The 13,044-nt window shown below is 45.9% G+C and overlaps 1 protein-coding gene across 2 annotated transcripts in view; it reads right to left on the bottom strand.

The window, feature by feature from the left end:
* Positions 1 to 247: 247 nt before the first annotated feature.
* TDG (thymine DNA glycosylase) overlaps positions 248 to 13,044 on the bottom strand; it is a 31,778-nt gene continuing 18,981 nt past the window's right edge. The window contains exons 6-10 of one of the 2 annotated variants that reach the window (XM_082253117.1): positions 12,223 to 12,305; positions 12,047 to 12,141; positions 9,275 to 9,446; positions 8,844 to 8,972; positions 248 to 1,306 (exon numbers count right to left, since the gene is read on the bottom strand). In XM_082253117.1, coding sequence (XP_082109243.1) covers positions 1,191 to 1,306; positions 8,844 to 8,972; positions 9,275 to 9,446; positions 12,047 to 12,141; positions 12,223 to 12,305 — 595 coding nt within the window. In that variant the 3' untranslated portion in view covers positions 248 to 1,190. The remainder of the gene's footprint in view (positions 1,307 to 8,843; positions 8,973 to 9,274; positions 9,447 to 12,046; positions 12,142 to 12,222; positions 12,306 to 13,044) is intronic. The other variant, XM_082253116.1, reaches the window with a different exon arrangement.

Below are 13,044 nucleotides of genomic sequence, written 5' to 3' on the forward strand. Positions count from 1 at the left end.
ATATATGAAATATGTTTGGGGGTTCTAAGTAATTTTCTACAAAATTACTGATTTTAACTTTATTTTAGGCTTGGTCCTTAAGTGGTTAAGAGTGTAATACCAATACTTGGTTAGCTGCAATAGATTACATTTTTGGTTTTGGGTTTAATACCGCTTTACAGAGCATATGAGGTCTAAACTGGACATCACTTAAAGAATAAATTAGGCATACAATGGGGAACAACTGCAGTAGAAGCACATACAATGTGTACTTTACATATCAATTTTCAGCAATGAACTAGCCAATTTCTGATTGGCTTCTATAAGCCTCTACACACTGATGTCCATGATGCAAGTTTTGACCTTACTTTGCTACAATAGTACTTTGCTATACATGGCTAAATTGGTAAAATATGGGCTCCTGTTTGTTGCATCCTTTTCAAAGCACAATGATATCACTTACACTGCATTCAAGCACATACAATAAAAAATAAATAACAGCCTTCACATGGGATTAAAAATGAGAGCGTTCTTAAATTATGCAATTCAAGTACAAAAACACTTTGTAAGACATTAAATAAAGAACATAATATTTACTCATCTTTAAACTGCTGCCATTGGGTTAAGTTCACCAATTTATTGCAAGGAACGAAAATCGGCCTGTAGCCAGTCATAGTGGACTAAAGTATTATATACCATAAAAACCTTCCCTGCAGAGAACTTCGCCTGACAGATATACTGTATGCATAAATACAGTATGCATAAACATGGTAAAAAGAATGCTCAAGCACAACCCAGCTTGAGTGAAGAAATCACATATTTTGCTATTTTGTTAAAAGTAAACAAAAAGTTTATGTCCAAAATTTACAGCACCACTGTTATATCCATATAAAAAAATGGAACAATTGATAATTTCCTAAAATATGTGTAGAGCATGCAGTTCATGAACAACTGCATCACACAGCCAACATTAAATACAAAGCGCAACTGTGACTACTCTAGTTAATATGCTTTTTCCCAAAAAGTTAAATTTTTTTAAAATCCCTACCTTAAAATAATTGTTACTACTACTGCTTACATTTTAATAAAAATAAGAGGTAACATTTGAAACAAAAAAGGCTTCAGTTAGTCAACTGCAACTGAGGTTCAGTTCTTTGTGACTGCAATAAAACTGCAGCAACACTTGCATAGCTTGGAACACGCAGCAAATCTTAAGCACTGCTGCTTTCTTGTGGTTGGTCCTCACAGTGGTTAAGCGCAGAGATGTGCTCAATATGGGGCTGAGACGGCGGCTGCCCGTTCTGAACAGACTCCGAGTTACAGGGTGCTAGAAAAAAAAATAAAAAATCAAACAGTTAAATCAATACTATTAATCTAAAACTTATTACAATTTTCACTGTACAAAAAACCTGCAATTTTCACTGTACAAAAAACTTGCAAACTTTATTATATCCTTCTGTGAGGGATCTTTAAAGGTTTTTAATTTACTACTCTTCACCCAGCCCTGCCTTCAGGGTACCACAGCACTCAAATAGGATTCCAGCTAGGACCCTTTTAAAAAATGCACCGAAGCCACCCCGGACATGTGTGAACCGGCTCCAATGAAAGCTTGTCACGCTCTCATTATGCAAATTGGATGCGGTTAAAACCGCAACCAATTGGCATATATGTGAACCCAACCTAAATCTCCCCCACAATGTGGTGTGAGTATTTACTGGTAACTGATGTAAAACAGGGCTCAGTTTTCTGGTAGTTCTTAAAGCTGAACTCCAGCCTTACCTTCATCCTGTAGCTCTAGCCCAGGGGGTCTCCAATGTTTCCAAACAAAGGGCCAGTTTACGGTTCTTCAGACTTTAGGGGGGGTTGTAACCAATGCAGTCAATTATATCAATGAGAGGAATCGTGCCCCATCATTGGTGTCTGGAAGAGGAAGAGTGCCAAGTTGCTGGCGTCAGTTTGAGGAATAGTGCCCCATTTTTGGTGTCATTGGGAGAAAGATAACCCCATGGTTGGTGTCTGTGGAATAATGCCCAAGGGCTGGCTAAAGGCAAGCAAAGGGCCACATTCAGCCCTTGTGCCTCAGTTTGCAGACCACTGCTCTAGAATGTTGACTTACCAATAAGCCATCTTCTCTATGGCAAAGATAAAAACATAGGTAGGAATGGATACTACATTTTGTCTGAATTTACGCAATTAAAGCCAAGTGAAAACCAGAGCTGAATATGCAGAATGGTGGAGATCCAAAAGCACAGACATGCACTGTTTGAGTCAAGAAAAAAATGGAATTTTGACTTATCGTAAAATCCATTTCTCTGATGTTCATTGACAGACATAGCTCCTGATTCTTCTTAACCATTGGGTTATACTGCCTCCTACAGGAGTAGGACACTAGGCAGGAAAAAGCTTGACTATGCCTATGGGCAGTGCCAGGGGGTATACACCCCCACTCAGCTATAGGTACTCAGTTTTGTTCCAAGCAATGTCAGAAGAAAGCCAACTCCACAGAGGGGTGGGTACTGTGTCAGTCAATGAACATCAGAGAAATGGATTTTACGGTAAGTCAAAAATCCCATTTTTTCCCTTTCGTTCATTGACGGACACAGCTCCTGATTCTTCTAAACCATTGGGACGTCCCAAAGCAGTGTCAAAACATGAGGGGTGGGAAACAGCAGAAAAAAATTCCCAAGGCTAACCATAGCCAACCAGGTAACATGAAGCTCAACCATAACAACTGGAGCTCACCTGGAAAAAAAAAACAATACACCCTAAAAGAGGACCAGGTCCTCTAAACAGCAGCCTGCAAAACCTTGCAGCCAAAAGAAGCATCCGCAAATGCCAACACATCAACTTTATAAAACTTTGTAAAAGCGTGCACAGACGACCAGATGGTCGCCTTGCAATCCTGCATCACTGATGCCTGATGACGGAAGCAGCAGGAGGCACTAAGCATCCTAGTAGAGTGTGCCTTAACAGGGAAAGGAGGAACCTGACCCCGAATTGAATAGGCCTGAATCACTGTCTATCTGATCCATCCAGGAAATGGTCGCAGAAGAAGCGGCCAACCCTTTGAGGTTCCACTGGGAGTACATACAGTGAGTCTGACTTCCTAAAACACTCCGTAGCTGCCAGGTACACCCTGATTGCCCAAACCACATCCAGGGAATGCAGAGCAATTTCCTTAGGATGTTTAGGCCCGGGACACAGGGAAGGCAACACAAGGTCTTCATTCAAATGGAAATCAGAGACGACCTTCGGAAGGGACAACCAACAGGACGTAGAACCCCCTGAGCTCTGTAAACCAACAGGTAAGGTGAATGACAAGACAACGCCGCCAGTTCCGACACCCTGCACACAGAAGTAATAGCCACCAAAAAAGGCCACCATCTGGGACAATGTAAGCAGGGGAACCTCCCGATATTTTCCAAGGAAGGTTCCTGGATAACTGACAACACCAATTTGAGGACCCACGGCCGAAATGGAGACCGCACTGGAGGAATCAAGTGTTGAGCTCCATGGAAAAAAAAAGAAAAAAAAAAAAGGTACGCACCAAGGAATGTGTGGCCAATGGACGTTGAAAGAAGACCACCAAACCTGACCCTTGATGGTACTCAAGGCCAGGCGCTGCTCAACCCCCCATTGGAGGAAAGCCAAGATACGAGCCACCAAAAAAGGAGCGAGGAAGAACCTCAAAAGACCCACACCACGCAACGTACGTCTTCCAAGAAGATGGTAGATCTTCCTAGAGGTAGATTTTTACCATTTATCAGCGTAGGAATCACCAATTCAGACAAACCTCTATCCTTCAGCACCTGCCTTTCAACAGACAAGCCGTTAAAACCAGTGACTGTAAAGCAGGATGGAAGATTGTCCCTTGGGACAGCAGATCTTCCCTGAGAGGCGACCAGCCGTACCAGATCGGCGTACCAAGACTTGAGAGGCCAGTCGGGAGCCACTAGAAAGATCGGAATCACTTGCTGCCCTTGATCCTGCACAGGAGTCTTGGCAGACCATCGAGAGAGGGAAAGGCATAAAGCAGACGATACTGATGCCAAGGAGCCACTAATGCGTCTGCAGCCTCGGCCAGAGGATCCCGAGACCATGCCACAAACCTTTGCACCTTCCAGGGAATGTGTACAACAGAGGGGGCTGGAACATTCGTTCTGCCCATCTTAGAATGCCGGCTACTTCCTGATCCGCCAGGACACTTCTTGTGCCCCCATGTTATTGACACAGGTAATGGCACTGGCCAATTGAATTCGTACCGCCCCCCTGAAGACAAAATGTCCAATGATCCAGACAAAGTCTGATCGCTCAGAGTTCCAGTACATTGATCGGCAGTCTGGACTCTTCACCAGTCCAGACCCCCCCGAGCACAAGCTGTGCCGAGGACGCCTCCTCACCCGGACAGGCTGGCATCCGTGGTGACAACTGCCAAGTACAGGGGGAGAAGGATTTCCCTGTCAAAGTGCCGAGGAATAAGCCACCTCTAGAGACTGAATTCTTGTCCCATATCACCAGAATCTATTTTTGTAGATATCTCATGTGGAACAGTGAAAACGGAACCGCCTCGAAGGTAGACACCATCAAGCCCAGCACCCGCATGCAAGCCCAGAGGGATGACCGTCTGGACAACAGAAGCTGAATTGCCTCCTGCAATTTCTGGAGTTTTTCCAGAGGAAGCAACATTCTGCCTGAGGCTGAATCCACCCAGATAGTCTAGTTTTGTGGACGGAACCAGAGCAGACTTCTGAAGGTTCAGAATCCAACCGAACTCCCTCAGAGATCGTAGAGCAATCTCCAAGGTGTCCATCAGAGCAGTCAGAGACTCTGCTCACAGAAGAAGATCATCCAGGTACTCCAGTACCGTGATCCCCTGCTGACGCAACAATGCTAGCACCAGGGACAACACTTGTGAAGATCCGAGGAGCGGAGGCGAAAAAAAGGTAACATGTCACAAACTGATAATGCTCCTCGCCCATGGCAAAGCGGAGGAAGCGTTGGTGACTGGCAGATATTGGAATGTGAAGGTAGGCTTCCTTGATGTCGACAGAAGGGAGAAAATCCCCCAGATGTAGGGACGCTACTACCGTGCAAATGGACTCCATTTGGAACTTATGTACCCGCACTAAGCAGTTTAGCGCCTTGAGGTCCAGAATTGGACGTACCTTGCCTTTCAGGAAACTGTAAACAGGTTTGAGTAAAACCCCTGAAAACATCCTGAAACAGGAACCAGGACAATCACCCCATAAAGTAACAAGTCTTGCACTGCCCCAAAGTGACCCCGTAAGCGATCTGGGGACAAGTGCAGGTTGGAAGGGAAGAACCTTTCCAGGGGAAAAGACCGAAACTCGATCTTGTAGCCGGACCAAAATTACTTTGTGGACCCACTTGACCTGTACCAGAGAGGTCCACGGATCCGGAAATCAGTGAAGATGTCCCCCCAACTCAGATACAGGTTAGGGCGCCCTTCATGCAGAGGAAGCCTTGTCCACAGGTCTGGAAAAGCCCCTCGTGGCTTGCCATGCCAGGTAATCTTGGAGCCTCCAGGGGAAGCCCTGAAGGATTTTTATCCCTTAAGGGACGAAAAAGGCCTCTTATGAACCGAGAAGAATGGCCCATGTCTACGATGGGGCTCCTTGCTCTCGGTAGCCTGCGGAAGAAGAGTACTCTTCTCCCCCGTGAGACCCTTAATGATGTCATCCAAAGAAGCTCCAAACAGGCGATCCCCCACAAAGTGGAATTAAGATAAAGCCTTTGTCTGTCAGATAAGATGCCGAAAGACCACTGATGATACAGACAGCCTAAAATCAAAAGGAGCCACATCCAAAGAGACATCACAGAGAAACTGCAGCCCCTGGATCAACTGATCCGCCAGCTGAGCAAAGGCAGGGGAAAGCAGTTTCCCCTCCAGGTGCTGGCGCAAAAGTTTAGTCCACTCGTCAGAGTTTGCGACACCAGGGCAATAGTAAATACCAGCCTAAGCTGAACCAGAAATAGTGAAACATAGCGGACCAGAGCCTCTGCTCTCCTACAAGTCAGATCTTTAAAGGCCAAGGACTCCTCAACCGGAATTGAGCTTTATTTAACCTGGAAACCGGCGAGTCCACTACAGGTGGGACCGTCCACTTTTTAAGCAGGGAATCCTTATAAAGGATACTGCAAAGCAAAACACTTAGGGACCACAAGAGTGCGTTTTGGACAACCCCACTGTTATGTGACAACGTTGTCAAAGTAAGCTGGAAAGGGGAACACCCCCGCCACAGTGGAGAATCTATGGTGCCAAAAGGGACACGCATCTTCGTCATGTTTAAAATTTCACAGGAGCAGAGGAAACACCCTCACTGTCTGAGCACTCCCAATAGGGTGACTCGCGTCCGCAACAGATTCAGGATCTGATGGACAGATGAGGCAAAGGGCAGTGGATGCTATATACTAAGGTCACCCAGAAAAACATAACAGAGGAGGACCACCCACTGCGATCCCGCAAGAGCGACACCGACCCAGGGTCCACAAATGGACCGCCTACTGGACCCCGCAAAAAAACAGGGGGGGGGGGGGGGTCGCCCTCCGAGCCCCTCCATAGAGGCCCACACAATAGGAAATAGCCCGCCTGCCTTGACACGGACGTGCAGGCAGGGTATCCTGATGGTGAAAGGGTTAGGTGCCCTCCATAATAATATGGCATGGTTGCCATCAAAAATGAAACCGCCCCCACAGCGCCACCCCTTCCGAGTGAGGTGCTAAGCTGGACGCAAGCCGCGGCCTCAATTTGTGTGGAGACCCAGCCAGGCTCACTGGGGCCGTCCCCCCCAATGGAGGGGGCCTGGGCGCAAGCCTCAGTGGAGCCGACACCCAGGGACAGTGGGGGGAGGGCGAATGCCCAAAAGGAGGGTAGTGGCTTCAGCCACCCTAACTGGGGCCGCCCCACATAGCTCCCGACCAGTAGGTCACAAAGCCGCGGCCCAGAGGACATCCCTGCCCTAGTCACCAACCCCACAGGGTAGCAGGGGAACCCCCATGCTCAACCCCCCATTGTGCACCAGGAAAAACAAGGTCAGCAGCAACTCCAACAAGCCCCCCTTAAGATAATGTGGCAAAAGCCAGCTCACAACCTCACCCGGGGGGCCTGAAGACCCACAGTGACCACCAAATTTTTAGAGGGCTGGGGGGGGGGGGGGGTAAACACAGTGGTCCCACTGTCCCAGGGAGGGGCCCAGGTCCACCCCAAAACCCTCTAGTAGAGGGGGGCAGCTACTTGCCATACCAGGAACAGGCTGGGCACCAATCCTGACAGACCACCGCTCCATCCAGATATGGGTGGCTCTCGGCCAGGAGGAACGCTGCAACTCAGGCCGAGGCCAGGTCGTATGCGCCCTCGCGAGACGTTTAACTCAAAGGCCAGCCCCCCGTCCAGTAGGGCTATGTCATGGCCGACCTAGCGCGGAGCCAAGGCCTGCGCGCGCTCGCTAGCCAGACTGGGGGGACTCTCAGGATCTAGATTATCCAGGCCGGCAGTGGATAGTATATTCCCACACGAATAAACAAAGATAGGAAAAAATCTATTTAAAAAGGAAAAAAATTGACAGGGCCAGAGATCCCAGCAAGGAACTAGGTCCTTACTCCTGACTAGGCAGAAAAAAAAGAGTGCTTATAGCCGAGTGTGGGTGTATACCCCCTGGGACTGCCCATAGGCATAGTCAAGCTTTTTCCTGCCTATTGTCCAACTCCTGTAGGTGGCAGTATAGCCCAATGGTTAAGAAGAATCAGGAGATGAGTCCATCAATGAACGAAAGAGAAATATAGATTTTTTTTTTCCCTTACAAAAACTACAGCTATATTTAAATATTCATTATTTGAAGTATGGGAAAGGATATTAAGCGTTCGTGCACAAGGGTTGTTCAAATTGGTGGGAAAAAAAAAAGTGTATGGCATAACAAAAGAAAAAATATACGAGTACATCTCTGCAATACATGCACATTTCCTTCTGTCTTACCCCATTAAAGACCCTGCAAGTGCAAAAAAAAAAAAAAAAAAAAACACAACAGCTGTTAATCCGCTAGAAATGCACTTGGGTCATGTTGTAGACTGATAACACACAGCATTTTGCACTGCTTGGTGTCAGCCCTGCCCAGCTGTTTTTTGCTAAAGAACTCACCTGCTCCTATCCTACTCCCTACAAAAAAACAGACACTATTATCTGGTACAAGATAAGAAGGACTTAAGGGCCGTACACACAGGCCGAATATCGGACGGCATCTGCCAGTTTAATAGAAACTGTCCGACATGTGGCCCGTGTGTACAGCAGCCGGTCCGACAGAAGCCGGCTTCAGTCAGGCTGTTCCATTCAGCCGGCCTCTGTCAAGAGGCATGACCGAAAAAGGTCTGCCAATCGGCATCCGATCAGTGCTCTCAGCCAATGGCTTGTTCTGTTGGGGGGCCATTCCCCTGTCAGAACACAATAGCTCAGTGAGGGAAATTGCTGTACTAACATCGCATAGTTAGTACAGTGGCTCCTCCCGTGCTTTTTTTTCTCCTGTGTGTACCAGGCTTACTTAGACTCCTTGAGAGAATACCGAAAGTGTTCAGAAGACACAGGATAGCGCTGAATTTCTGACATGATTGACAGGTATTTTTTTTTTGCACACATTTTGGTAAAATGTCTTTAAAAATTTTACAGATCAATAGGTAGCAAATAAGAGACATTCCTTGATAGGTTTTACTTTAAGCTTAATGTGATATCAGTCTGTGCTTTGGTTTTACTCCTCCATACATGACGATGTACTGCATTGGAAATGCAAAAAACTTCTCCAAAACACATGCATACTAGCCTCGAAGTAAAGCAAAAACACCACCAGAGCACTTACCTTCCAAGTTAGGCAAGTTGCATGATCCGCTGTCTCCATTAGGCATCTGCTCATTGGAATTCCCACCAGCAGCTTCATCATAGCCAGGATCATACTTCTCTTCCTTCACAGCCTGCTTCTTTGCATCCTCTGTACAGGAGAGGAAAAAAAAAAGCACATATGCTCAAAACTACAAGATACATTTCACATCAATTAGAACATATATTACAACCTATAATAACATAGACAAGTACTTTAGTAAACAATGCAATGGGAGGAAACGTAGAGAAGACACTAATCTGTTGATACTGCTCCACCTAGACAGCTCTATTAATAATCAATGCCTAAAATGTGGATGTTACACAGTCCAGGTGAAGAGATCAGGCACTTACAAAATTCTAAAAAAGGAGGAAATGAATGAGGAAAAAAAAAAAAAAAAAGCAGCAACCTACCCTGAGCCAACTGCAAGTTAAATGAATACTGCACTTCTTGAACCTCTCTGGCCACCTCTATGCCCTTTAGATGGTCTCTTAAATCCTTTAACTTGATGTAGTGATGTACCTTGTCCTGAGCACGGGGAAACTGTGCACATCTGGCACTTGAAGAAGGCATAACATAGCAAATCTGTAAAAAAAAAAATAATTGAAAAATCCCCCTCCTATTGAGTTCTACAAATGCATTTTTTATTTTCAAGGATGACAAATGTCACTTAATCCCTTCACTCATAAACAGTTCTCCCTATCTAGGAGTGAATGCACGAACCCTACCCGGGGTGGACTGACCACTCTGGCACTGCCCAAGGGCCCAGGGTTAGTAAGTGGCCCCATTCTTGGCATTCCAAAGAACCAGGCTACATTCTCTGCTAATTCACCTCCCAGGGGCTTGCTACTCTGGGCACCTGACCCTTTACTGCATGGGATTTATGTCCCCTGGTGCAGCCGGCACCAGCAATGTCCCGGGAACAGTGAGTGTCTGGATTCAGAAGGAGGGAACTGCCAGCATCCGCCCTCTCCATAGAGAGCACATTAGATTGTCAGAGGGAGGAATAGGGGAACAAGTGCAATGTGTCTATGGAGCTGTCTGATGGATGGATAAGTCTATGAACCCAGCATTGTGTATATAGTGTGCTTCCTTCCTTCTCACTTTCTTCACCTCCCCTCTCCCCAACCCCAACCTGCCCACCTGGAATGTTCCGTGGTCGTGCTGGAATGATCATAATCAGCTGTGAGGGGACCATAAAAAGAGTCCTCGGGGGGGGGGGGGGTGTCACCTGTCAGTGTGTGTTTATACATGTCTACTGCCTGTATGTGCACTACACTGGGACATGGGACAACTACTTTGTATGACATCATCCAGGTCCCCAATTAATAGGGTCAGTCCCCGTTTTATAAAAAAAAAAAAAAACCTCTGCCCTTCTTTTATTGTCTTCTGTCCCCCTACTAAGTACATATATCATAGTTCTAATCCCTATTTGATTAGGATAGTCCCTGATATATAGAGACAGTCCAGGTTATAGACAGACCATCTTAAAGACAGTCCCTGTTATAAATAAAGACAGTCCTTGTTATAGAGGGACAATTCTTGTTATATAGATATGGTCCTTGTTATATGGAGCCAGCTATTGTTCTGTGAAGATGGTCCTTGTTATATAGAGGCAGACCTTATTCCGCAGAGACAGTCCTTGTTCGGTAGAGATAGCCCTTGGTATATAGAGACAGTTTCTGTTATACTGTATATAGAGACAGTCCTTGTTCTATAGAGATTTTTCTGTAAAGTCAATCATTTTTTTTCCTGAATGTTCTGAGGTTTGTGTGTGTCTATGGGAATCTTGCTTGTGGTACAGCAATCAAAGCACATTATACAGGTAAGCCTAGGTTTTGTTTAGCTATGCCCCATAAGCCCCTCCCTCCCCTTAACGCAACTTGACCTCACCCACTGTTCAACATGGCACGCTAAGCAAGCCGCATTACTTCTCTCTCTTTTTACAGGGGCCCCTGGTGCAGTCCCCCCCCCCCCCCCAACAGGGGGGAATCGTGTGTGCATTAAGCAAGTGATCAGCAAGCAAAGCAGGTGTGGGAAATGACAGAAATCGATTTTTGTGGCTAAACTGCAGCAGCCAAAAGCTGACATCTCCTACTCCAGTGAGAGCCACAAAAGATGGGTTCCAGTGTATTCACTTTGTGTGGTTGTGGTTTGAGCGTGTGCAGGAGCACAGGGGGCCCCATGATCTCCTTTTGCCCAGAGGCCCATGAGTTGTCAGTCCTCCCTTGAACCCAACACACTTTTACAGTAGTGGGAAGAGCACCTGCGCAGCAACACACATGCCACATGTTGTGACACACTGTTAAAAAAGTCAGGTCCCTTTTTTTCTACGTGTTAGGGTGCACTGTCAGCCCAAACAAAATGTATGGGTGGGATAGATAGATAATTATTTGATCACCAGAAAGCTTCAAGATATAACCACTAACTGGCCATGTGAGGACTTTTTTGGCTTAACTCTTTAACCAGGCACTGGACCATATGCCTGCAACATTTAACTGCATGCAAGTACCTGGGAGAATCCAAGCCAAGGATGGACACACCAAATATTCTGTTTATGCACTTTGCAAGTCTTAAAGCGATTGTAAACCCAGGAAAAAAAAAAAAAAAAACCCTGCAAGACAAAGGCATAATGAGCTAGTATTCATCACATACTAGGCTCATTATGAATTACTTACCTTAGAACGAAGCCCCGTCACGGACCCCCGGACACCGCTGCGGGCGCTGACATGATCCCATGGCATCTCTTCCGGGTTCGGCGGCTCCGGCGCTGTGATTGGCCGGAGACGCGATGACGTCACTCCCGCGCAAGCGCGCGGGAGCGATTTTCCGGCAAGCTGCCGGCAAGGGAAGCTGAAGGTCCGCCGGACCTTCAGAGCTCGTGCGAGCGGCGGCTGCATGCACTGCTAATATCTCCTAAACCGTGCCGGTTTAGGAGATATTAATTGTACCTACAGGTAAGCCTCATCATAGGCTTACCTGTAGCTAAAAGTTAAAAAAATCGTGATACTACCACTTTAAATTGAAAACTATTCATTCATAGCATTATTTTTGAAAGCATCCTCACTTTTTTGGCATTGTTCACAAGTGAGTTCTGGAACATTCACATTTTAGAATACAAAAGCTGCATGAAGAAGGTTTTGTTGGTAAAGCTTGTAATTGGATTATGAAGGCAAAATACTGACTGTTTCTGTATCAGGAACTCTGTGTGGCTGGATTCCAAATTCAAACTTTTTAATCTTGACACCAAATACTTCTTTACTGAAAATTTCGTATATACCTGCAAAGAAAAGACAATTCTTCAGGCATGCTACAATTACAATAGGACATCAAAAGTAAAAGGAATCGGGTCCTCTCTCACATTTTCCGTTGAAGGCAGCGATACGGGGTTTATACTTCTGAAGCTTCTGTAGAAGGATTCTTCCACCTTCCCGAAATTCTTTGCTGGAAAGGAGAGAGAAGTGATATTCGGATATAGTGAAAACGGATGTGATAAATTTTTGTTCTACTTCTAAAATCTAGCTACGTTACAATTCAACATAATCTTTTAGATCTACTAGCAGGTACACCGTGTGAATTTTTTATTTTATTTTATTTTTTTTTTTATTACAATAACAAACATGGTATACTTACCTTTGTGCAAAAGTATTGCATAAAGCAGCCCCAAACCTCTTTACAGATCCCCGCCAACATTTATTGGCTTGGTGCCCATTTGCTCCCAAGCTGTGTGTCCATTGACACACACAGCGGGGCTTAGCCCTGCCCCCCAATTCCTCTGGACTGCTTTGGCTCTTGCTGCTGTTGAGTCCCTGTGTGAGGTGGAAGAGAGAGAAGAGTAGAGATGCAGCCGAGCACAGCGCTGGACCTCTTCTCCTCCACTTTCCCCTTCACATAGTGAAGGGGGGGGGACGAGCAATATAAAATGTTTTTTTAACTTAATGCAAAGGAACGTGTTTAGCTTTAGTATCACTTTAGGTAAAAATAAACTGATTTTTTTTTTTTTTTAGGCCCTGGCATTACATAATCAGACTGTAATGTGTGTAGATCAGAATAAGTCCCAACTGAATCAAAAGCAAGCGCTTCATACCGAACCCACTCCAACCCTTACGCCTAGTACACACGGGCCGAACGTCGGCTGACACCGGCCAGTTCAATAGTAACCAGCTGACAATCGGCCGGTGTA

This window comes from Pelophylax lessonae, assembly GCF_965119305.1.
Source record: "Pelophylax lessonae genome assembly, chromosome: 4".
Lineage (NCBI taxonomy): Eukaryota > Metazoa > Chordata > Amphibia > Anura > Ranidae > Pelophylax > Pelophylax lessonae.